A 22,910-nucleotide genomic window follows, 5' to 3' on the forward strand; every position below is an offset into this window, starting at 1 on the left:
TACTCTAGCTGCAGCATTTTGAATTAACTGAAGGCTTTTTAGGGAACTTTTAGGACAACCTGATAATAATGAATTACAATAGTCCAGACCTAGAGGAAATAAATGCATGAATTAGTTTTCAGCATCACTCTGAGACAAGACCTTTCTGATTTAGAGATATTGCGTAAATGCAAAAAAGCAGTCCTACATTTGTTAATATGGCGCTTGAATGACATATCCTGATCAAAATGACTCCAAGGATTTCTCAAAGTATTACTAGAGGTCAGGGTAATGCCATCCAGAGTAAGGATCTGGTTAGACACCATGTTTCTAAGATTTGTGGGGCCAAGTACAATAACTTCAGTTTTATATCGAGTTTAAAAGCAGGAAATTAGAGGTCATCCATGTCTTTATGTCTGTAAGACAATCCTGCAGTTTAGGCTAATTGGGTGTGTGTCCTCTGGCTTCATGGATAGATAAAGCTGGGTATCATCTGCGTAACAATGAAATTTAAGCAATACCATCTAATAATACTACCTAAGGGAAGCATGTCTAAAGTGAATAAAATTGGTCCTAGCAACAGAACCTTGTGGAACTCCATAATTAACTTTAGTCTGTGAAGAAGATTCCCCATGTTACATGAACACATTGGTAATCTATTAGACAAATATGATTCAAACCACCGCAGCGCAGGCCTTAATACCTATGGCATGCTCTAATCTCTGTAATAAAATTTTATGGTCAACAGTATCAAAAGCCAGCACTGAGGTCTAACAGAACAAGCACAGAGATGAGTCCACTGTCCGAGGCCATAAGAAGATCATTTGTAACCTTCACTAATGCTGTTTCTGTACTATGATGAATTCTAAAACCTGACTGAAACTCTTCAAATAGACTGGTCCCTGCAGATGATCAGTTTAGCTGTTTACAACTACCCTTTCAAGAATTTTTGAGAGAAAAGGAAGGTGGAGATTGGCCTATAATTAGCTAAGATAGCTGGGTCAAGTGATGGCTTTTAGTAATTGTGTAATTACTGCCACTTAAAAGCCTGTGGTCATAGCCAACTAACAACGATAGATTGATCATATTTAAGATCGAAGCATTAAATAATGGTAGGGCTTCCTTGAGCAGCCTGGTAAGAATGGGGTCTAATAGACATGTTGATGGTTTGAGGAAGTACTAATGAAAATAACCTCAGACAGAACAATCGGAGAGAAATAGTCTAACCAATACCGGCATCACTGAAAGCAGCCAAAGATAATGATACGTCTTTGGGATGGTTATGAGTAATTTTTTCTCTAATAGTTAAATTTTTGTTAGCAAAGAAAGTCATGAAGTCATTACTAGTTAAAGTTAAGGAATACTCAGCTCAATAGAGCTCGTGACTCTTTGTCAGCCTGGGTACAGTGCTGAAAAGAAACCTGGGTGTTTCTTATTTCTTCAATTAGTGATGAGTAGAAAGATGTCCTACTTTTACGGAGGGCTTTTTTATTAGAGCAACAGACTCTTTTTCCAGGCTAAGTGAAGATCTTCTAAATTAGTGAGACGCCATTCCCCTCTCCAACTTACGGGTTATCTGCTTAAACTACGAGTTTGTGAGTTATACCACGGAGTCAGGCACTTCTGATTTAAAGCTCTCTTTTTTAGAGGAGCTACAGCATCCAAAGTTGTCTTCAATGAGGATGTAAAACTATTGACGAGATACTCTATCTCACTTACAGAGTTAGGTAGCTACTCTGCACTGTGTTGGTATATGGCATTAGAGAACATAAAGAAGGAATCATATCCTTAAACCTAGTTACAGCGCTTTCTGAAAGACTTCTAGTGTAATGAAACTTATTCCCCACTGCTGGGTAGTCCATCAGAGTAAATGTAAATGTTATTAAGAAATGATCAGACAGAAGGGAGTTTTCAGGGAATACTATTAAGTCTTCTATTTCCGTACTATAAGTCAGAACAAGATCTAAGATATGATTAAAGTGGTGGGTGGACTCATTTACTTTTTGAGCAAAGCCAATAGAGTCTAATAATAGATTAAATGCAGTGTTGAGTCTGTCATTCTCAGCATCTGTGTGGATGTTAAAATCGCCCACTATAATTATCTTATCTGAGCTAAGCACTAAGTCAGACAAAAGGTCTGAAAATTCACAGAGAAACTCACAGTAACGACCAGGTGGACGATAGATAATAACAAATAAAACTGGTTTTTGGGACTTCCAATTTGGATGGACAAGACTAAGAGACAAGCTTTCAAATGAATTAAAGCTCTGGGTTTTTGATTAGTTAATAAGCTGGAATGGAAGATTGCTGCTAATCCTCCGCCCCGGCCCGTGCTACGAGCGTTCTGACAGTTAGTGTGACTCGGGGGTGTTGACTCATTTAAACTAACATATTCATCCTGCTGTAACCAGGTTTCTGTAAGGCAGAATAAATCAATATGTTGATCAATTATTATATCATTTACCAACAGGGACTTAGAAGAGAGAGACCTAATGTTTAATAGACCACATTTAACTGTTTTAGTCTGTGGTGCAGTTGAAGGTGCTATATTATTTTTTCTTTTTGAATTTTTATGCTTAAATAGATTTTTTGCTGGTTATTGGTGGTCTGGGAGCAGGACACCGTCTCTACGGGGATGGGTAATGAGGGGATGGCAGGGGGAGAGAAGCTGCAGAGAGGTGTGTAAGACTACAACTCTGCTTCCTGGTCCCACCCTGATATTCACAGGTTTGGAGGATTTAAGAAAATTGGCCAGATTTCTAGAAATGAGAGCTGCTCCATCCAAAGTGGGATGGATGCCGTCTCTCCTAACAAGACCAGGTTTTCCCCAGCTTTGCCCATATCTATGAAGCCCACCTCATTTTTTGGACACCACTCAGACAGCCAGCAATTCAAGGAGAACATGCGGCTAAACATGTCACTCCCGGTCTGATTGGGGAGGGGCCCAGAGAAAACTACAGAGGTCCGGACATTTTTTTTGAAAGTTACACACCGATTTAATGTTAATTTTAGTGACCTCCGATTGGCGTAACCGGGTGTCATTACTGCCGACGTGAATTACAATCTTACCAAATTTACGCTTAGCCTTAGCCAGCAGTTTCAAATTTCCTTCAATGTCGCCTCTCAAAACAGAGTCGCCAATAACCAGAGTTTGATCCTCGGCGGGTGTGTTGCAGAGTGGGGAAAAACGGTTAGAGATGTGAACGGGTTGGCGGTGTACACGGGGCTTCTGTTTAGGGCTACGCTTCCTCCTCACAGTCACCCAGTCAGCCTGCTTTCCCGGCTGCTCGGGATCTGCCAGGGGGTAACTAACGGCGGCTAAGCTACCTTGGTCCGCACCGACTACAGGGGCCTGGCTAGCTGAAGCATTTTCCACGGTGCGGAGCCGAGTCTCCAATTCGCCCAGCCTGGCCTCCAAAGCTACGAATAAGCTACACTTATTACAAGTACCATTACTGCTAAAGGAGGCCGAGGAATAACTAAACATTTCACACCCAGAGCAGAAAAGTGCGGGAGAGACAGGAGAAGCCGCCATGCTAAATCGGCTAAGAGCTAGTAGCTACGCTAAGCTAGCGGATTCCTAAAAACACGCAAAGTGAATAATGTGTAAATAATTTAGAGGTGATTCAGCAGAGGGAGTGCTTTAGTTAAGGCACGTAAAGATTACACTGGGAAACAAATCGTAATCTAGATAACTAGATCAATCTAACTGCGCAGATTAAACAGCTAACAGATACAGAAAAACACCGCTGTGCTCCGGAACAGGAAGTGATACAATACCGCAGTGAGAGCCAACCACCAGTAGAGGCAAAAAACACAAAGCCGATGACCAGTGTACATACCTGTACACCTTACAGGTTTCTGTAAGGCAGAATAAATCAATATGTTGATCAAAAAAAATGAGGTGGGCTTCATAGATATTTGGCAAAGCTTCTGGGGAAAACCTGCTCTTGTTAGGAGAGACGGCATCCATCCCACTTTGGATGGAGCAGCTCTCATTTCTAGAAATCTGGCCAATTTTCTTAAATCCTCCAAACCGTGACTATCCAGGGTTGGGACCAGGAAGCAGAGTTGTAGTCTTACACACCTCTCTGCAGCTTCTCTCCCCCTGCCATCCCCTCATTACCCCATCCCCGTAGAGACGGTGTCTGCTCCCAGACCACCATTAACCAGCAAAATCTATTTAAGCATAAAAATTCAAAAGAAAAAATAATACAGCACCTTCAACTGCACCACAGGACTAAAACAGTTAAACGTGGTCTATTAAACATTAGGTCTCTCTCTTCTAAGTCCCTGTTGGTAATGATATAATAATTGATCAACATATTGATTTATTCTGCCTTACAGAAACCTGGTTACAGCAGGATGAATATGTTAGTTTAAATGAGTCAACACCCCCGAGTCACACTAACTGCCAGAATGCTCGTAGCACGGGCCGGGGAGGAGGATTAGCAGTAATCTTCCATTCCAGCTTATTAATTAATGAAAAACCCAGACAGAGCTTTAATTCATTTGAAAGCTTGACTCTTAGTCTTGTCCATCCAATTGGAAGTCCCAAAAACCAGTTTATTGTTATTATCTATCGTCCACCTGGTTGTTACTGTGAGTTTCTCTGTGGGAATTTTTCAGACCTTTTGTCTGACTTAGTGCTTAGCTCAGATAAGATAATTATAGTGGGCGATTTTAACATCCACACAGATGCTGAGAATGACAGCCTCAACACTGCATTTAATCTATTATTAGACTCTATTGGCTTTGGCTCAAAATGTAAATGAGTCCACCCACCACTTTAATCATATCTTAGATCTTGTTTCTGACTTATGGTATGGAAATAGAAGACTTAATAGTATTCCCTGAAACTCCCTTCTGTCTGATCATTTGTTAATAACATTTACATTTACTCTGATGGACTACCCAGCAGTGGGGAATAAGTTTCATTACACTAGAAGTCTTTCAGACAGCGCTGTAAACTAGGTTTAAGGATATGATTCCTTCTTTATGTTCTCTAATGCCATATACCAACACAGTGCAGAGTAGCTACCTAACTCTGTAAGTGAGATAGAGTATCTCGTCAATAGTTTTACATCCTCATTGAAGACCACTTTGGATGCTGTAGCTCCTCTAAAAAAGAGAGCTTTAAATCAGAAGTGCCTGACTCCGTGGTATAACTCACAAACTCGTAGCTTAAAGCAGATAACCTGTAAGTTGGAGAGGAAATGGCGTCTCACTAATTTAGAAGATCTTCACTTAGCCTGGAAAAGAGTCTGTTGCTCTATAAAAAGCCCTCTGTAAAGCTAGGACATCTTTCTACTCATCACTAATTGAAGAAAATAAGAACAAACCCAGGTTTCTTTTCAGCACTGTAGCCAGGCTGACAAAGAGTCAGAGCTCTATTGAGCTGAGTATTCCTTTAACTTTAACTAGTAATGACTTCATGCTTTCTTTGCTAACAAAATTTTAACTATTAGAGAAAAAATTACTCATAACCATCCAAAGACGTATCGTTATCTTGGCTGCTTTCAGTGATGCGGGTATTTGGTTAGACTCTTTCTCTCCGATTGTTCTGTCTGAGGTTATTTTCATTAGTTACTTCATCCAAACCATCAACATGTTATTAGACCCCATTCCTACCAGGCTGCTCAAGGAAGCCCTACCATTATTAATGCTTCGATCTTAAATATGATCAATCTATCTTTGTTAGTTGGCTATGTACCACAGGCTTTTAAGGTGGCAGTAATTAAACCATTACTTAAAAAGCCATCACTTGACCCTGCTATCTTAGCTAATTATAGGCCAATCTCCAACCTTCCTTTTCTCTCAAAAATTCTTGAAAGGGTAGTTGTAAAACAGCTAACTGATCATCTGCAGAGGAATGGTCTATTTGAAGAGTTTCAGTCAGGTTTTAGAATTCATCATAGTACAGAAACAGCATTAGTGAAGGTTACAAATGATCTTCTTATGGCCTCGGACAGTGGACTCATCTCTGTGCTTGTTCTGTTAGACCTTAGTGCTGCTTTGATACTGTTGACCATAAAATTTTATTACAGAGATTAGAGCATGCCATAGGTATTAAAGGCACTGCGCTGCGGTGGTTTGAATCATATTTGTCTAATAGATTACAATTTGTTCATGTAAATGGGGAATCTTCTTCACAGACTAAAGTTAATTATGGAGTTCCACAAGGTTCTGTGCTAGGACCAATTTTATTCACTTTATACATGCTTCCCTTAGGCAGTATTATTAGACGGTATTGCTTACTTTTCATTGTTACGCAGATGATACCCAGCTTTATCTATCCATGAAGCCAGAGGACACACACCAATTAGCTAAACTGCAGGATTGTGATTGTGGCGCTATATAAAAAAAAAAAATTGATTGATTGAATTGATCAATTATTATATCATTTACCAACAGGGACTTAGAAGAGAGAGTCCTAATGTTTATTGGACTGCATTTATATAGCACTTTTCCATCTGCATCAGACGCTCAAAGCGCTTTACAATTATGCCTCACATTCATCCCGATGTCAGGGTGCTGCCATACAAGGCGCTCACTACACACTGGGAGCAATAGGGGATTAAAGGCCTTGCCCAAGGACCCTGAGTGATTTTCCAGTCAGGCGAGGATTTGAACCCATGATCTTCTGGACTCAAGCCCAACACCTTAACCACTAGACCATCACCTTCCACCACATTTAACTGTTTTAGTCTGTGGTGCAGTTGAAGGTGCTATATTATTTTTTCTAACGGCGGCTAAGCTACCTTGGTCCGCACCGACTACAGGGGCCTGGCTAGCTGTAGAATTTTCCACGGTGCGGAGCCGAGTCTCCAATTCGCCCATCCTGGCCTCCAAAGCTACGAATAAGCTACACTTATTACAAGTACCATTACTGCTAAAGGAGGCCGAGGAATAACTAAACATTTCACACACAGAGCAGAAAAGTGCGGGAGAGACAGGAGAAGCCGCCATGCTAAACCGGCTAAGAGCTAGGTAGCTTGCGCTAAGCTAGCGGATTCCTAAAAACACACAAAGTGAATAATGTGTAAATAATTTAGAGGTGATTCAGCAGAGGGAGTGCTTTAGTTAAGGCACGTGAAGATTACACTGTGAAACAAATCGTTATCTAGTTAACTAGATCAATCTAACTACGCAGATTAAACAGCTAACAGATACAGCAAAACACCGCTGTGCTCCGGAACAGGAAGTGATACAATACCGCAGTGAGAGCCAACCACCAGTAGAGGCTGGTGTGAAGAGGAAGATGTGATACGCCAGGCCCAACAATCCAGAAGAGCTTTAGGCCACTATCAGAGCAACCTGGGCTGTCATACCACCTGAGCAGTGCCACAGACTGATCGACTCCATGCCACGCCGCATTGCTGCAGTCATTCAGGCAAAAGGAGCCCCAACTACGTATTGAATGCTGTACATGCTCATACTTTTCATGTTCATACTTTCAGTTGGCCAACATTTCTAAAAATCCTTTTTTGTATTGGTCTCAAGTAGTATTCTAATTTTCTGAGATACTGAATTTGGGATTTTCATTAGTTGTCAGTTATAATAATCAAAATTAAAAGAAATAAACATTTGAAATATATCAGTCTGTGTGTAATGAATGAATATAATATACAAGTTTCACTTTATGAATGGAATTACTGAAATAATCAACTTTTCATGATATTCTAATTATATGACCAGCACCTGTATGTATTATAAACAATTAACTTTGAGAGGATTCCAGATATGTTCTCCACCGCACGATGCGGACGAGACACCTGCAGCTGTAAACAATTTCTGGTTCATCAGAAATTGAATGGTTTCATCAGCCAGTAGTTCTGAAAGCAAATGCGTCATCAGCTACGAAATTATTATTTTATTTTTATTTTATTTTAGTGTTGAAAGTTTAAACAGATCCAAAATGTTCCAGCTTCCAAATTCTGCAGAGATGAAGGCACAATATCACGCAATCCAGACAAGCACACAGACTGCTTTAATTAAATCCATTTTTGCATAGTACTGAATAAATTCAGCTTTGGATAAAATTCCAGATGGTTACTAAATCCTCAGATTTGGCACACAGGCATGATTTAGACCAGTTCATTGTCCACAAATCCCAGAAAAAGTAACAAGAATAACCAAAACTGCTTAATTATGGAAGGAAATGTTGTCTCCCTTCTTCGTCTGTTTGTGGCTTTGCCAACATGTGCAGCTTTCCAGCATTTTGCACCTGTTTCTTGATGAGATTCTTTGAGCGTCTGTGCGTGCTGCTCACTGAGTTACCCTGATCCAAGATGGTGACCGCGCCCCCTTGCCGGGATACGTCTCAGTGCGACCGTGCACTCTAGTTCTTCAGTAGGGCTGCTCAGCTATTTTTCATCACTGCACTGTAAAGTTACTCGCTATATTTAAAGGGCTCATTGCCGTTGCTTTATTTCATGTCATTTTTTTTTTGTTTGCTTGTCTTTACTGAAGCTTCTGTTGTCTCTTTGTCTCCTTTGTGTCTTCCAGGCTGAGAAGAGGACAGATGAAGGAGGCTTCAGAGATGAAGTATGGAGATCAAGTAGAAGGTGCGTCTGTGTGACGTTCCTCATGTTAGCGTTAACTGTTGATCACCTGACTTAACTGTCGTCTTCCTCCTCCAGGTCAGACGTGGGACGACATCATCAGGGTCATGACCTCGGCCACGGTCAGGTTTGAGCTGCTGTCCACAGTCCACACCAGTCCTGTGAGTCGTCCTGATGTGTGTGTGTGTGTGTGTGTGTGTGTGTGTGTGTGTGTGTGTGTGTGTGAACACGCTCATCTGACACACACGTCAGGTTGATGGCAGTTCATTCTACTGTGTAATTAATTGACTGTGCCGGAATGATTGACAGCTGTCTGTTTAGGTGACACTCGACACCCAGAGGGAAGGGGGCGTGTCCACCAAAGGGCCAAGGGGAGGAGTGTTTGTGATGTACAACTGCGCCCGACTGCACACGCTCTTCAACAGCTATGAGAGAGGCGTGGAGAATGGTGAGGCCGCGCAAACTCAGCAATCCTCTCCAAGTCCCTGATCTCAAACACACTTCAAACAGTGGATCAGTGTGTTTGTTCATTTGTCTCTGATTGTCCACAGGACATTACCCAGAAATCCCTGAAGACTCTCAGTTAGACTTTTCTGCTCTCAAAGAAGAGGTACGCTTTCTGTTCTGTTGTTGTCCATTCAGCTGCTCACGTTTGTTCAGGTTCGTCAGCACAGATAACGCACTGGCATTTGCCCTTCCTGATGCAGCTCCAGTTCTACCTGGAGAAACAAACACAGCCCCTGGTCTTCTGAAGAGGTCTCCATCCAAATACTAACCAGGACACAATCTGCTGAGCTTCTGAGATCTGACGGGATCAGACTCACACAGAGCAAACCGGCTGCTTTTTCCATTCTTTTCTATTATGTTCTGTCCAATTTCCTCCCCCTTTCATTCTATTCTGTTCCGCTCTCTTTCATTTCATTCTGTTCTGCTGTATCCTATTCTATTGTTTCGTTCTGTTCTGTTTTATATAATGGCTGAGTGGATCCTTGCCATTTGATTGGTGCTTTGTATGTCACGTGACATAGATTATTCATCCCATTTGTGTTGTGTTGCATTTACCATGCAAATTTGGTTCCTTACATTTTTGTACCATTGCACGCTGCAACCACCATGCACGCACACACAAGTGGGGGCGGCATTTAGCTAAACATGGTGGAGTTTGTTTTGCTGACGGATGAGTATTTCAAGGAGCTAATTGATGCTGCTAATTCTTCTAACACAAAAACCAAATCCACCACACCGTAAGCGGTCTAGAGGCATGAAGAGCTGTTAGGATGAAAGCTGGATAAATTTCTGACGAGATTTTTCATTGGAGTGAGGAAAGCAGACAGCAGTATGTACACAAAGTCAGTGGACGGCACCACGGACTACATGTCCAGAATTGTTTTCGACAATCTGCAAGTTGACTGAGAACAATTTTGGACTCCTATTTAAAGTTCATGTTGGACTGTTAAGCACCAGTGATGATGATGATTTCATGATTTTCCTTTATAAATCATTGGTTGTCTGGATCAGAAATTTCAGTTAAATATATCATATAGCAGACAAACACAATGATGTTTGAGAAGTGAAATGAAGTTTATTTTAAGGATTTACAGAAAGTGTGCAATAATTATTTAAACAAAATTAGGCAGGTACATAAATTTGGGCACCCTTGTCATTTTATTGATTTGAATACATTTAGCACTAATTATTGGAACACAAAATTGGTTTGGTAAGCTCATTGATCCTTGACCTCCTTACACAGGTGAATCCAATCATGAGAACTCTCAAATGACCTGAAAACAAAGATTGTTCAACATCATGGTTTAGGGGAAGGATACTAAAAGCTAGCTCTGTTTCCACTGTGAGGAACATGGTGAGGAAATAGAAGACCACCGGCACAGTACTAGTTAAGACCTGAAGCGGCAGGCCAAGAAGAATCTCAGATAAGCTGAAGCAAAAGATGGTCAGAACAGTCATAGTCAACCCACAGACCTGCTCCAAAGACCTACCACATGATCTTGCTGCAGATAGTGTCTCTGTGCATCGTTCAACTATACAGTGCAGTTTGCAGAAAGAGATGCTATATGATGCTGTAATGCAGAGGAAGCCTTTTCTGCGTACACACCACAAACAGTCACTTGAGGTATGCTAAAGCACATTTGGACAAGCCAGCTTCATTTTGGAATAAGGTGCTGTGGACTGATGAAATTAAAATTGAGTTGTTTGGACATAACAAGGGGCGGTATGCATGGCTGATAAAGAACACAGCATTCCAAGAAAAACGCTACCTACAGTAAAATTTGGAGGTGGTTCCATCATGCTGTGTGACTGTCTGGCCAGTGCAGGTACTGGGAATCTTGTTTAAGTTGAGGGTCACATGGATTCCAGTCAATATCAGCAGATTCTTGAGAACAATGTTCATGAATCAGTGACAAAGTTGAAGTTGCACCGGGGCTGGATCTTTCAACAAGACAACGACCCTAAACACTGCTCAAAATCTACTAAGGCATTCATGCAGAGGAACAAGTACAACGTTCTGGAATGGCCATCTCAGTCCTCAGACCTGAATATTACTGTGGTAAATCTGTGGTGTGATTTTAAGGGGGCTGTCCATGCTCGGAAACCAACAAACCTGAGATGTTTTGTAAAGAAGAATAGTCCAAAATACCTTCAACCAGAATCCAGACTCTCATTGGAAGCTATAGGAAGTGTTAGAGGCTGTTATTTCTGCAAAAGGAGGACCTACTAAATATTGATGTTTTTTCTGTTGGGGCGCCCAAATTTGTGCACCTGCCTAATTTTGTTTAAAGAATTATTGCACACTTTCTGTAAATCCTAGAAACTTCATTTCACTTCTCAAATATCAGTGTGTTTGTCTGCTATATGATATATTTAACTGAAATTGCTGATCCAAACAACCAATGATTTATAAAGGAAATCATGGAAATTATCAGGGGTGCCCAAACGTTTACATACAGCTGTTGCAAGAATGTGCAGGAACCAAGTCGAAATGGCAAAAAGCAGTCAGGCGGGAAAGAGGCGTGGTCAGCAGTATCAGAATGCAGCCAGATTACCTCATCCACACCTGCATGATGGCATCCAAAGCACATGTAGACAACAGTTAAGATGACGCATACTGCTGTCAGACGGCCATAAAAGGCACTGAAGACTGCCCGATGTCCAAACGTCTGGATGGCAAACACGGGACCGGGATGGGAGGGAGCCCTGTGTTCCTCACAGACACGTGTGCAGTGCGCGTGTGTGCGGGGCGCACATGCATGGGGCTGAAATGATCACTCAGCTGTGTGTGTGTGTGTTCATAACAGCTGCATGAGGCACGAAGTGTGCGCGTGTGTGCCACTGGACACCTTTGCTGAAAATTTGCTGGCAGTGGGCCAAACAGTCACACCATGCGTCAGACGCAGCCTTTACAGCGAACTTTAATTTCTTTTTTCTTTTTTGCCCACTTCAGGAGCACAATGTAACTCTGTACACCATGGTGTCGGTTGGATTATCACACGGGATTTAATTTTTGCGTGGTTAGTTGCAGCACACAGCAGCCGAATGAGAGGCTTTTCACCACAGGCTGTGGTTTGGTTACTGTGTGCGCTCTGTGCTGTCCTGGTTCCGTGCTGGAGGTGAGTTTCATGTTTCTTAATGTTGTCACGGCCTGGCGATACAGTTCCACGTCACACCTCCTACAGAGTTTATATGGTGCTCAAGTAATATGTATATTTCAGCGGTGAGATCCATTTAGTGCTGTGCCTGATGAGTGCTATGACGCATTACTGCACATTTGACCACAGAGAGGCGCAGTGGCACACGGTACTTTCGGTTTGATAGCACGCTGTTCACATTCACTGTACATGATGAATGCCTGCTACATACGTTATTATATGTCAACTTTTCCTTCGCCCTCCCTGGCTGGGGTCCTTTGGAGGTGGACATACAGTGAGGAAAATAAGTATTTGAACACCCTGTGGTTTTACAAGTTCTCCTACTTAGAAATCATGTGAGAGACATAATCTAAAAAATCTTAAAAAAAAAAAAAAAAAAAAAAAAAAAAATCCGGAAATCACAATGTATGATTTTTTTTTTTTTTTTTTTTTTTTTTTTATAATTTATTTGTATGTTACTGCTGCAAATATGTATTTGAACACCTACCAACCAGCAAGAATTCTGGCTCACACAGACCTCTTAATTTTTCTTTAAGAAGTCCTCTTATTCTGCACACTTTACCTGTATTAATTGCACCTGTTTGAACTTGTTACCTGTATAAAAGACACCTGTTCACACACTCAATCAAACACACTCCAACCTGTCCACCATAGCCAAGACCAGAGAGCTGTCTAAGGACACCAGGGACAAAACTATAGACCTGCACAAGGCTGGGATGGACTACAGGACAACAGGCAAGCAGCTTGGTAGAAGACAACAACTGTTATGATTATTTATTAGAAAGTGGAAGAAACACAAGATGACTGTCAATCTCCCTCGGTCTGGGATTGAATGCAAGATCTCACTTTGTGGGGTAAGGATGATTCTGAGAAAGCTCAGAACTACACAGGAGGACCTGGTCAATGACCTGAAGAGAGCTGGGACCACAGTCACAAAGATTACATTAGAAACACATGATGCTGTCATGGTTTAAAATCCTGCAGGGCAGCAAGGTCCCCCTGCTCAAGCAAGCACATGTCCAGGCCCGTTTGAAGTTCACCAGTGACCATCTGGATGATCCAGAGGAGGCATGGGAGAAGCTCATGTGGTCAGATGAGACCAGAATAGAGCTTTTTGGAATCAACTCCACTTACCATGTTTAGAGGATGAGAACAACCCCAAGAAAACCATCCCAACCGTGAAGCATGGGGGTGGAAACATCAAACTCTGGGGGTGCTCTTCTGCAAAGTGGACAGGACGACTGCACTGTATTGAAGGGAGGATGGATGGGGTCATGTATTGCGAGATTTTGGCAAACAACCTCCTTCCCTCAGTAAGAGCATTGAAGATGGGTCATGGCTGGGTCTTCCAGCATGACATTGACCCCAAACACACAGCCAGGGCAACTAAGGAGGGGCTCCGTAAGAAGCATTTCAAGGTCCTGGAGTGGTCTGGCCAGTCTCCAGACCTGAACGCAATAGAAAATCTTTGGAGGGAGCTGAAACTCCAAACCTGAAAGATCTGGAGAAGATCTGTATGGAGGAGTGGACCAAAATCCCTGCTGCAGTGTGTGAAAACCAGGTGAAAAACTACAGGAAACGTTTGACCTCTGTAATTGTAAATTGTAAAGACTACTGTACCAAATATTAACATTGATTTTCACAGGTGTTCAAATACTTATTTGCAGCAGTAACATACAAATAAATTATTTAAAAAAATCATACATTGTGATTTCCAGATTTTGTGTTTTTTTTTTTTTTTTTTAGATTATGTCTCTCACAGTGGACGTGCACCTAAGATGAAAATTTCAGACCCCTCCATGATTTCTAAGTGGGAGAACTTGCAAAATCGCAGGGTGTTCAAATACTTATTTTCCTCACTGTACGTGGCACAATATGCCGGCAGGCTTTGCCGTGACCAGTTGATCTCAGAGCTCAATCAGTCACGATCAAATAATTTCAGATGCTGTTTTGATGGCGTCAGAATATGAAGACTGCGATCAGATGATGCAAAAACTGCACATAGATCACTGTCAGATGTGCCTCCCATCTCAATGGCACCAAGAGTGTTTTGAACATGTGCCACACACTCGGGACAGCCAAGCGAATGGGACCAAATATATAGATTGCTCATAGACTGCCGTCCGTTGGTCTTCAGACCGCACCTCAGTGCTTCCAGACTAGCCGGACATGTCATTCTGATGCAGTTCTGCCTCAATCGGCATAAGTGTGATGGGGGTATTAGTCCCTTTTTTGTTGTTTGCAAATTAATAAAATATCAAATAACAAGGATCTATTTTCGCTGTTATATACAAATAATTACTGTTTCTACATTCTTTCAATGGTACCATTGAACTCATAAACATTGATTATTACGTTTGGTCCTATTCCATATCATTCTATTCTGTTCTACTCCAATCTGTCTTTTTCTATTCCATTCTGTTCAATTTCATTCGGTTCCATTATACAAATAATGAATGTTTATGAGTGCAATGGCAAGAATATTTCATGAGGTGAAATATGGAGGCACGTTGAAGGGAACATTTCATTTCATTCTATTGCATTTCATTCTGTTCCTTTCTGTCTTATTCTATTCCATTCTGTTCAGTTTCATTTTGTTCTGTTCTGTGTTATTCTGTTCAATTCCATTTCATGCTGTTCTGTTTCATTCTTTTTCATTCTCATTCACTCTTAAATTAGTCCGAATAACTTGCTGTTGTGTTTTGATTGACAGGGCGAGTGGCTGCTCCTGTTCAATTATCTCATTCCGTTCTCTGAGCTGTTGGACCAATCAGGACAAGTGCTGGCCTGTGAAGGGGGAGGAGCCAGAGTAAATATAAAGACTGAACAGGTCAGAGAGTTTATGTAAATTTTCACATCCCCTGTAGTGATGTTTTAGATGATTATAAAAACAAATATGTGCTATTGTGATGTTGTAACATATGAATGTGTTTGTTTTTTAGGTCTGTAAATTTCTGGTGTCTCTCAGCAAAGATTTCAGCTCCTACTATAACAGAGTGCACGTGCTGGGGGTGAGCGTGAATTTACATTTCTACATCTGTGTTCCCACAAAGTCTAGATAATTACATTTTACATCATCCTTTACATAATGTTAGAAATATACCAAAAAAAGAATGCACTGATATGAAATAAGTTCATGAACACATTTGTACATGTTAGTAGTAAAGTTAAGGATAACTTTTTGTTGTGTGTTATTTAGTTTAAGTGATTGCAGCTCAGTTTACTTTGAAGTCAGCCAAACTGTATTGAATCTTTTCATGTTGTGTTCAAGACGGCAGTAAACTCAGAAAACCTAAAATGGGAACTCGGAACACGTTAACTCGATCAGCTTGGAAACATTTTTGGGTACCCAGAGTAATATGTCAGCGATCTGTTGTTGTCTTTATGAGGAAGAGATTAATGAGTCATTACAGTTTCCTGCTGTATGTGAAAATGATGGAAAATGTCTCAGATGGGTACATTTCTGTTTATAGTTTCAACTCAGTCACTATATCAAATAGTTACTGCTGGAAACTTCAGAAATATGTGAAGAATGCAAACATATTGCACACAAAAGTCAATGGTTTGTTAAAAATAATTTGATATTGTTTGAAATAAAACCATCATGATTGTAGTTGTTATGACGTCAAGTTGCTTAGACCGTGGCCTTAAATTTCCACGCATTTTCATCCGTTTTAAAAAAAGAAAAATCCAGCCCAACCCTGTGTTCTGATCATTTTTTCAGAATTACAACTCATTATTTCCCAATTTCCAATGTGTCATGAATGCAGCATAATATCTTGGTCCTCAAGGCCATGTTCAGATTATCAGCCCAAATCAGATTTTTACCAAACTAGTGCAGTGTCTGTAGGAAGTTTGTATTCAGATAGAAAATTGGGAGCTTAAGTATATTTTTGATGGATGGTCGTATGAGGCTGTGTTTGAAGGTGGGATGTACAAAGAGGTGTACTTACTCTGACATAGTTTTAACAGACAAAGTGTACGTTTGTTAAGACATGGTTGACAGTGAGATACAAAGAGACATGCAGATAGTTATTTTAAGTAAAAGATTGACATTCATCCAACATGGTCAGACATATATACACACGTAGAGATATAGGAAGGAATAGACACAGTTAGTGGACATGAAGCACAAACATATGAATGGGAATACAGTAGTTACTAATTATGTGAGTCAGGGACATTTAGGTTTGTTGTGAAATGTGTGGATTGATTGATAACTATTGTGTTTTCATATATTTTGGCTTTTAGCAAGGACAGTGTAGGTAGTTGAACCCCATTCCACTAATGTGAAAGTACCACTACCAGTGCCTTTTTTTAGCCATTGTGTAAAAGCAAAAACAGTATCACAACAGCATGATTTTGAAACATGTTCTGAAGGCTCAATCTGGTTAGATTTATTTTCTTAGATGAACTAAAGGGTATGTATGGTGGGATATTGTAATAAGTATGAATTTGTTTGGGTGATCTGTAGACAGTTTTAGACATAAGGTCAAGTGGGAGGGTCAAGTGTTGGCTTTTTAAATACTTGAAAGACACTGGACTCGTCGAGAGAATTTAGTACTGCTATAACGGACTGATGCAGAAGGTGGCAGCAGTGCAACAGTAAGGCTGCTGGCTGCTGTTATCCGCCATAGAAGAAGAGAGATGCAGTTGATTTGTTCACAAGGATATGACGGAGCGCATTCCAATATTTACAAAATGCCACAAAAAACAGTTAAATAGTTAAAATTAAATAAAAGTACTTAATTTACTTATATTTGCAGTTAGTCTGGGTAAATCGTGGGGCCTGTTGATTGTTCAGCTAAAGCTAAGCTAACAACCGCTTTATACTGGCGCACTAAACGCCATAGTAAGGGTGCACTTGATTTTATTCACAGGTACATTTGGAGAAGCGATGCATTTCAAGAATGGCCCAACCCTGTAATGAAACTAAGGGTTTGAAAATTATTCCCTCAAATTTTCGCAATAAAGGATGCACATCATTGTGCCATGTGCAAGCCACATCCTAAAGCTCAGGCCAATCTGACAGTCAGTGAGATACTCACACTCACAGCTGTTTCTTGCTTTATGGATAGATCCAGATTGTATCTAGATTGAGTTTTTTTGATAGTTTGATCAGCCACCCCCCCCCCCCCCAAAAAAAAACAAAAAACAAAACACATCAAATACCCCCCCACCTAAAAATCAGACTTAACCCTCTGGGGCGTCGTATACGACGGCTAAGACCAAGCTTTACTAAATTATAAATAACTTTTGAATGATATGAGATAGAAACTTACTTTTTTTTTGGCTGAAAAGTTAACTCCGCAGACTTTCGAGCCAGTCATCGGCCATCTTTGTACTCCTCATAGAAGCTGTGTGATGACGTGCTCAATGTGAGTGTCTAATCGGAATTGGTTCACCATCACATGGTTTTCCAAAATCCAATCGTAGGGCAGATTTAGCTCATGTGAAAAGCCAATTCGTTTTCAGGAGTGATATGTTACTAGTTGGCCCGTCTGAATAGCCCCCTGGGTGCTCCAATGAGTACATACTATTAGTACATACTCAGTGTGCCCTGCACCATTACGCACAGTGATCAGTGAAAGCAGGAGCACACAGAAAGTCTCTGATGACAATCTTACACGCTCAAACAAAGAGTGCGTAACTATCAGGATTGCTCCACTAGTTTGCATGTGAATGTTACTGGATAACTCTGTTGCTTTCTCTGCGTAAAGCACTGTTTACCATATCAGTGGACAACAAAACGCATAGACCATTTTGTATATATTGTTCAAAATGTGCATTTGTGTTTATTGTTTGAACCTTTTGTTATACCATCTTTCACACAAGACCTCAAATTACCTTTATAAAGTGTCAAAACAGTTGTTTATTATAGTTTGATGTGTGTTTTGAATAAATATTATTTTTCATTTTATTTTTTCCTTGCCTATTTTTGATTATAACCTTATAAAACACAACAAAAACATATATATTCTGAAAGCACAGGTTGTCCTGAAAAAAAAGACACATAAAACTTGATTGTGGGATGCAGGGAGAGCTGTTAACAGCAATAATAAAACATTTATGCCAGGCGAGTGAACTGTCCAAAAAATGCCCTCGGACCCCAGAGGGTTAAGCCACATATGGAGGTGGTTTCAAACTCAATTTCCAGCAGTCTGGATGGTCTGACCACCCAAACAGTATTTCAGAGTGTCTTTTGCGTTACTCGCAATATGATAAAAGCAATGACATAGAATCCAGAGTGACCGAAGGACTGCCTCCATTCCCATATAGCAACCAATGAGGATCAGAGAATGTCAACATGGATACGCAGAACAGATGTGATCACTTACAATACATAATGTGGACGGAGAGTCAGGAAGATCGGATTTTGATCGGCGATGCAAAAATATTGCATATTTTTATATATTTGTTTTGTTTGGTCCTTCCTTCCATCCTTCCTTCTTTCCAGGAGCCATTACCTCATCTCTTCAACCTGATGTTTTGTCGTCTATACCTGCTGCGAGCCTTGAGAGAACTATACCACTGCGCTCTGGACACTCTCAACCTTCCTCCTATCAGACAGCTATAGCTGCGAGCTGATCCTCATCATCTTCACTCTCAGTTGTACGCGTTTAATATTCAGGTTGTTCTTATTTGTTCATCTACAAGCTGCAGTACCCACCTAAATCAAGGGGGCAGTATAACACAGGTGCAGCAAAGGGACGAAGCCCATAATGGTGAAAGTCTTTGAACAGAAAGTCTGTGTTGTCCTCAGTTAGCATGATGTCATCTTGTCAGAATACTTGCTAACTCCAGCAACGATTCGATTCGGATTTGCGGTGCACTGGATAAACATTCAAGCCTTCCGAATACACGGGAGCAGAACACGTTCTGAGATCATTGATCTACGCCAATTTATGTTAGTCCTCCAATGGGCCATTTCCAGAGATATTACCCAGAAGCCCTTTAATATTGTGTTCCTGGTTCTAAACATTGATGGTGTTTATGTTCGTGAGTTCAGCTGCACCATAAAACCAAAACGATGTGGGCGTGGCCATAGCATGGCTGGTTGAGTTGATGGTTGATTAACGCACGAGTTACAGTGAAGTTTGTCCTGTTGCACACAATTTCTGAGCATCAGGGTGCAAATGTGTTTTCAAGTCTTATTGGACAAAAGAGTTTGTAAAATATTGAAATGCAGCCAGGTCCGTAAGTGTTTGGACACTGACTGATTTTTATGCACCAGAATTTTAACAGATTGGACAAACCTAAACCTAGAAGGTGGTTGAGAAGGGAATTAAATAAATAAATTTAATTAATAAGGTAGATGGAAAAATGTTGTTGACAGCTTTCATGTTTATGCAAGAAACAGTTTTTGTCCTTTAAAGTCAGTACAGCAATCTAACACGTAATAACAAACAGTAACCTACAAAGATTTTAAGAATCTGATGTATGTTGGTGCCAAAAATCCCAAAGTATTGCAAGAAATGTGCCAGGCTTCATTTTGTAAATAGTCTCGCTTAAGTTTACAGAACGTACCAGTCGCTGCCCCGGGGGTGATTTTTGAGTTCCGTTTTACTGTTCATCAACCAATTGTATGTAAATTCTTAATGTTGTCTTCACCAATGCCACATAATTATTTATTGTCTGTTTAAAAAAAAAATACAACTGTACAGAGAAAATATTCTGCACAGGAGTCTTATGTTCTGTGGTAGTTAATCCTACCAAACTGTCAAAGAACTCTTGGCTGGATAACGGCATCGTTTATAACAATGTGCCGTGTGGGGAGGAGGTGCATGAAAAATCTAGTTTTCAGGAGGAAGGAAAATATTCCAAACTGATCCTTCGGTATGTGTTGCCTGTTTAAAAGTGCCAGAGTTTTTGACTTAATTATCTTTTGTGATGTTTGGAACCAAACATTCGTGTCACACCACAGTATTAACCTCTGACACGCCCACTTGCTTCTCTCCACATTGTTGTTGGTCCCTGATGAGTGTTGCTTGGTTTTTAATAGGATTTTTGGTTTTAGAAATTGTATTTTTACCTTTTGTTACCATTGCAACAAAATAAATTAAAAGCTGCAGCTGTGTACAGCAGTGGTTCTCAATCCAGCAGGGCCCCTTGCTGTGCACATTTTCTGTCCCAGCCCCAGTTACATGTCATTAGAGATGGAAAATGTGCAGAACCGCTGGTTTATGCGCCACAACCAGGCTTAAAGCGTGTTGAGGTATTTTGATTTTGTATGTTGTACCTTGCACATTCTCATCCATATCTGAGTGTTTGTAAATACTATATGAAGTAAAATTAACTTTATCCATCAGTGTATTAATCACATTTGTATATTTTGCACATTGGTGGCCTTTTATGCATTTTTTTTTTAAATTCTTTTCTACGTCACCTCTTTCGTCCTTGGAGGTTTTATTCATCCTTTTATGCGCTGCCATATTATCCTCACAGAGAACTTGCGTGCGTGTCCTAATTTCTGCAGTGGAACTTTGGCAAGTAAAAGTACTTTTCCATTAATTTTCTTCATGGAGATTCATGAAAATTTTGCAGCTGCGTACTGAACCAAACAGCTGAATAATTGAATGCAGTAATATGCATGAGGGGTTTTAAAAAGGACTAGTTTGCACCATCTGTCATGCTTAGTTGTCATGTTACAGGGTAACGTGTCACGAGTCATAGAATCCAATGGACGTCCACCTTATTTGACCTTTACTTTGGAGACCAAACATTCAACACAGTCAAAACTATTTTATTTATTAATCCTATTATTTCAATGAATAATTTGTGAAGTTTTTTGCTGAAATTGGAGCAACTTTTGACTTTTGACCCTGGTACACACTGAAACGGACCTTTCTCACCATTTTTGCTGTTTTTACCTCGCAACTCCAGAGCATTCAGTCATAGATGGTCCAAAATATACCTTTTTGGAATTGTTGTCATCAGCTAAATAACGTAGTATAGTTTTCAACATGACTGAAGCATTTTTACATTTTGACCTCAGTGTAATTCTTCACTGACCCCTTGCTGGCTACAGCTACCTCCTTGGGATGGTTATCATACATTTTTGTGAAGGCCATGGTACAGGCTGGATTCTAAATGTCATTTTGTCACCTTACGTGGTACCAGTTAGGTCAAAATTGATGACTAGCTCATAGACTAAACAAATTTGCAATTAATAAATAATTAGTAAATACAATTAACTTTTGAGTGGTGAAGAAAAGCCTGAGCCAGATCACCTATTTTCATAAACTCTGGGAAATAACTGAACAAGGTCGCAGATACAAGTTGGGTATCTTATCTGGGCTTACACTCCGAGACAGGGTAAGAGGCTCGGCTATACAGGAGGGACTCGGAGTAGAGCTGCTCCTTTGTCACATTGAAAAGAGCCAGCTGGCACATCCAACTGGGGGGATTATATTTCCCAGATGTCTTGGGAATACCCCAGGAACCCCCAGTACAGGAAGAATTAGAGGATTTGGCTGTGGATTGGGAAGTGTGGGATGAGCTGCTTGCTTTACTGCCAATGAGACCTGGATAAGCCACAGAAAATGAAGAGTTAACTGTTAAGTGACTGTTAACACTTATGACTACATGAACTCATGTTAATGAATTTACCTGTTCTATAAAGTGTTACCAAACAACAGGAGTTCAGTGCTTCTCGAGAAGGGGCTCACATGACATCAAGCACAATGCCGTCGCTCGTGTTCCCTCATTCCTCACCAGAAAAAATGGTAGTAATGTTAATTTTTTTGGGTTTTAACGCCATGCACACTGTCCTCTCCTAAAATGAATGCACACGTATCAAAAGATACATACAGATGAGGACAAAATTATTAGCTCTGTATGAAATTTGACATTTTCTTCAAAATTTGTATTTTTTTTAACAGAGTAACGAATTTTCATCACAGAATTTCGAAACATTTTAGTTTTATTTTCGATACTTAAAATAGTGTTCAGAATAATAGTAGTGCTATGTGACTAAAAAGATTAATCCAGGTTTTGAGTATATTTCTTATTGTTACATGGGAAACAAGGTACCAGTAGATTCTCACAAATCCAACAAGACCAAGCATTCATGATATGCACACTCTTAAGGCAATGAAATTGGGCTATTAGTAAAAAAAAAAAAAAAAAAGGAGAAAAGGGGTGTTCACAATAATAGTAGCATCTGCTGTTGATGCTACAAACTCAAAACTGTTATGTTCAAACTGCTTTTTTTTAGCAATCCTGTGAATCACTAAACTAGTATTTAGTTGTATAACCACAGTTTTTCATGATTTCTTCACATCTGCGAGGCATTAATGTTGTTGGTCTGGAACCATGATTTTGCTGGTTTACTAGTGTGCTTGGGGTCATTGTCTTGTTGAAACACCCATTTCAAGGGCATGTCCTCTTCAGCATAAGGCAACATGACCTCTTCAAGTATTTTGACATATCCAAACTGATCCATGATACCTGGTATGCGATATATAGGCCCAACACCATAGTAGGAGAAACATGCCCATATCATGATGCTTGCACCACCATGCTTCACTGTCCTCACTGTGAACTGTGGCTTGAATTCAGAGTTTGGGGGTCGTCTCATAAACTGTCTGCGGCCCTTGGACCCAAAAAGAATAATTTTACTCTCGTCAGTCCACAAAATATTGCTCCATTTCTCTTTAGGCCAGTTGATGTGTTCTTTGGCAAACTGTAACCTCTTCTGCAC

General features: G+C 40.4%; 1 protein-coding gene across 1 annotated transcript in view; it reads left to right on the forward strand.

Annotated features, from left to right (window-relative positions):
* Nucleotides 1–20,457, forward strand: part of dalrd3 (DALR anticodon binding domain containing 3) — a 63,050-nt gene extending 42,593 nt beyond the window's left edge. Inside the window, 7 exon segments of the mRNA XM_034171752.1 lie at nt 8,488–8,546; nt 8,622–8,704; nt 8,865–8,991; nt 9,095–9,153; nt 14,922–15,038; nt 15,151–15,219; nt 18,666–20,457. Of these exon segments, the coding sequence (XP_034027643.1) occupies nt 8,488–8,546; nt 8,622–8,704; nt 8,865–8,991; nt 9,095–9,153; nt 14,922–15,038; nt 15,151–15,219; nt 18,666–18,785 (634 nt within the window). The 3' untranslated portion in view covers nt 18,786–20,457.
* Nucleotides 20,458–22,910: the final 2,453 nt, after the last annotated feature.

Source organism: Thalassophryne amazonica, chromosome 6, assembly GCF_902500255.1.
Source record: "Thalassophryne amazonica chromosome 6, fThaAma1.1, whole genome shotgun sequence".
NCBI classification, from domain to species: domain Eukaryota; kingdom Metazoa; phylum Chordata; class Actinopteri; order Batrachoidiformes; family Batrachoididae; genus Thalassophryne; species Thalassophryne amazonica.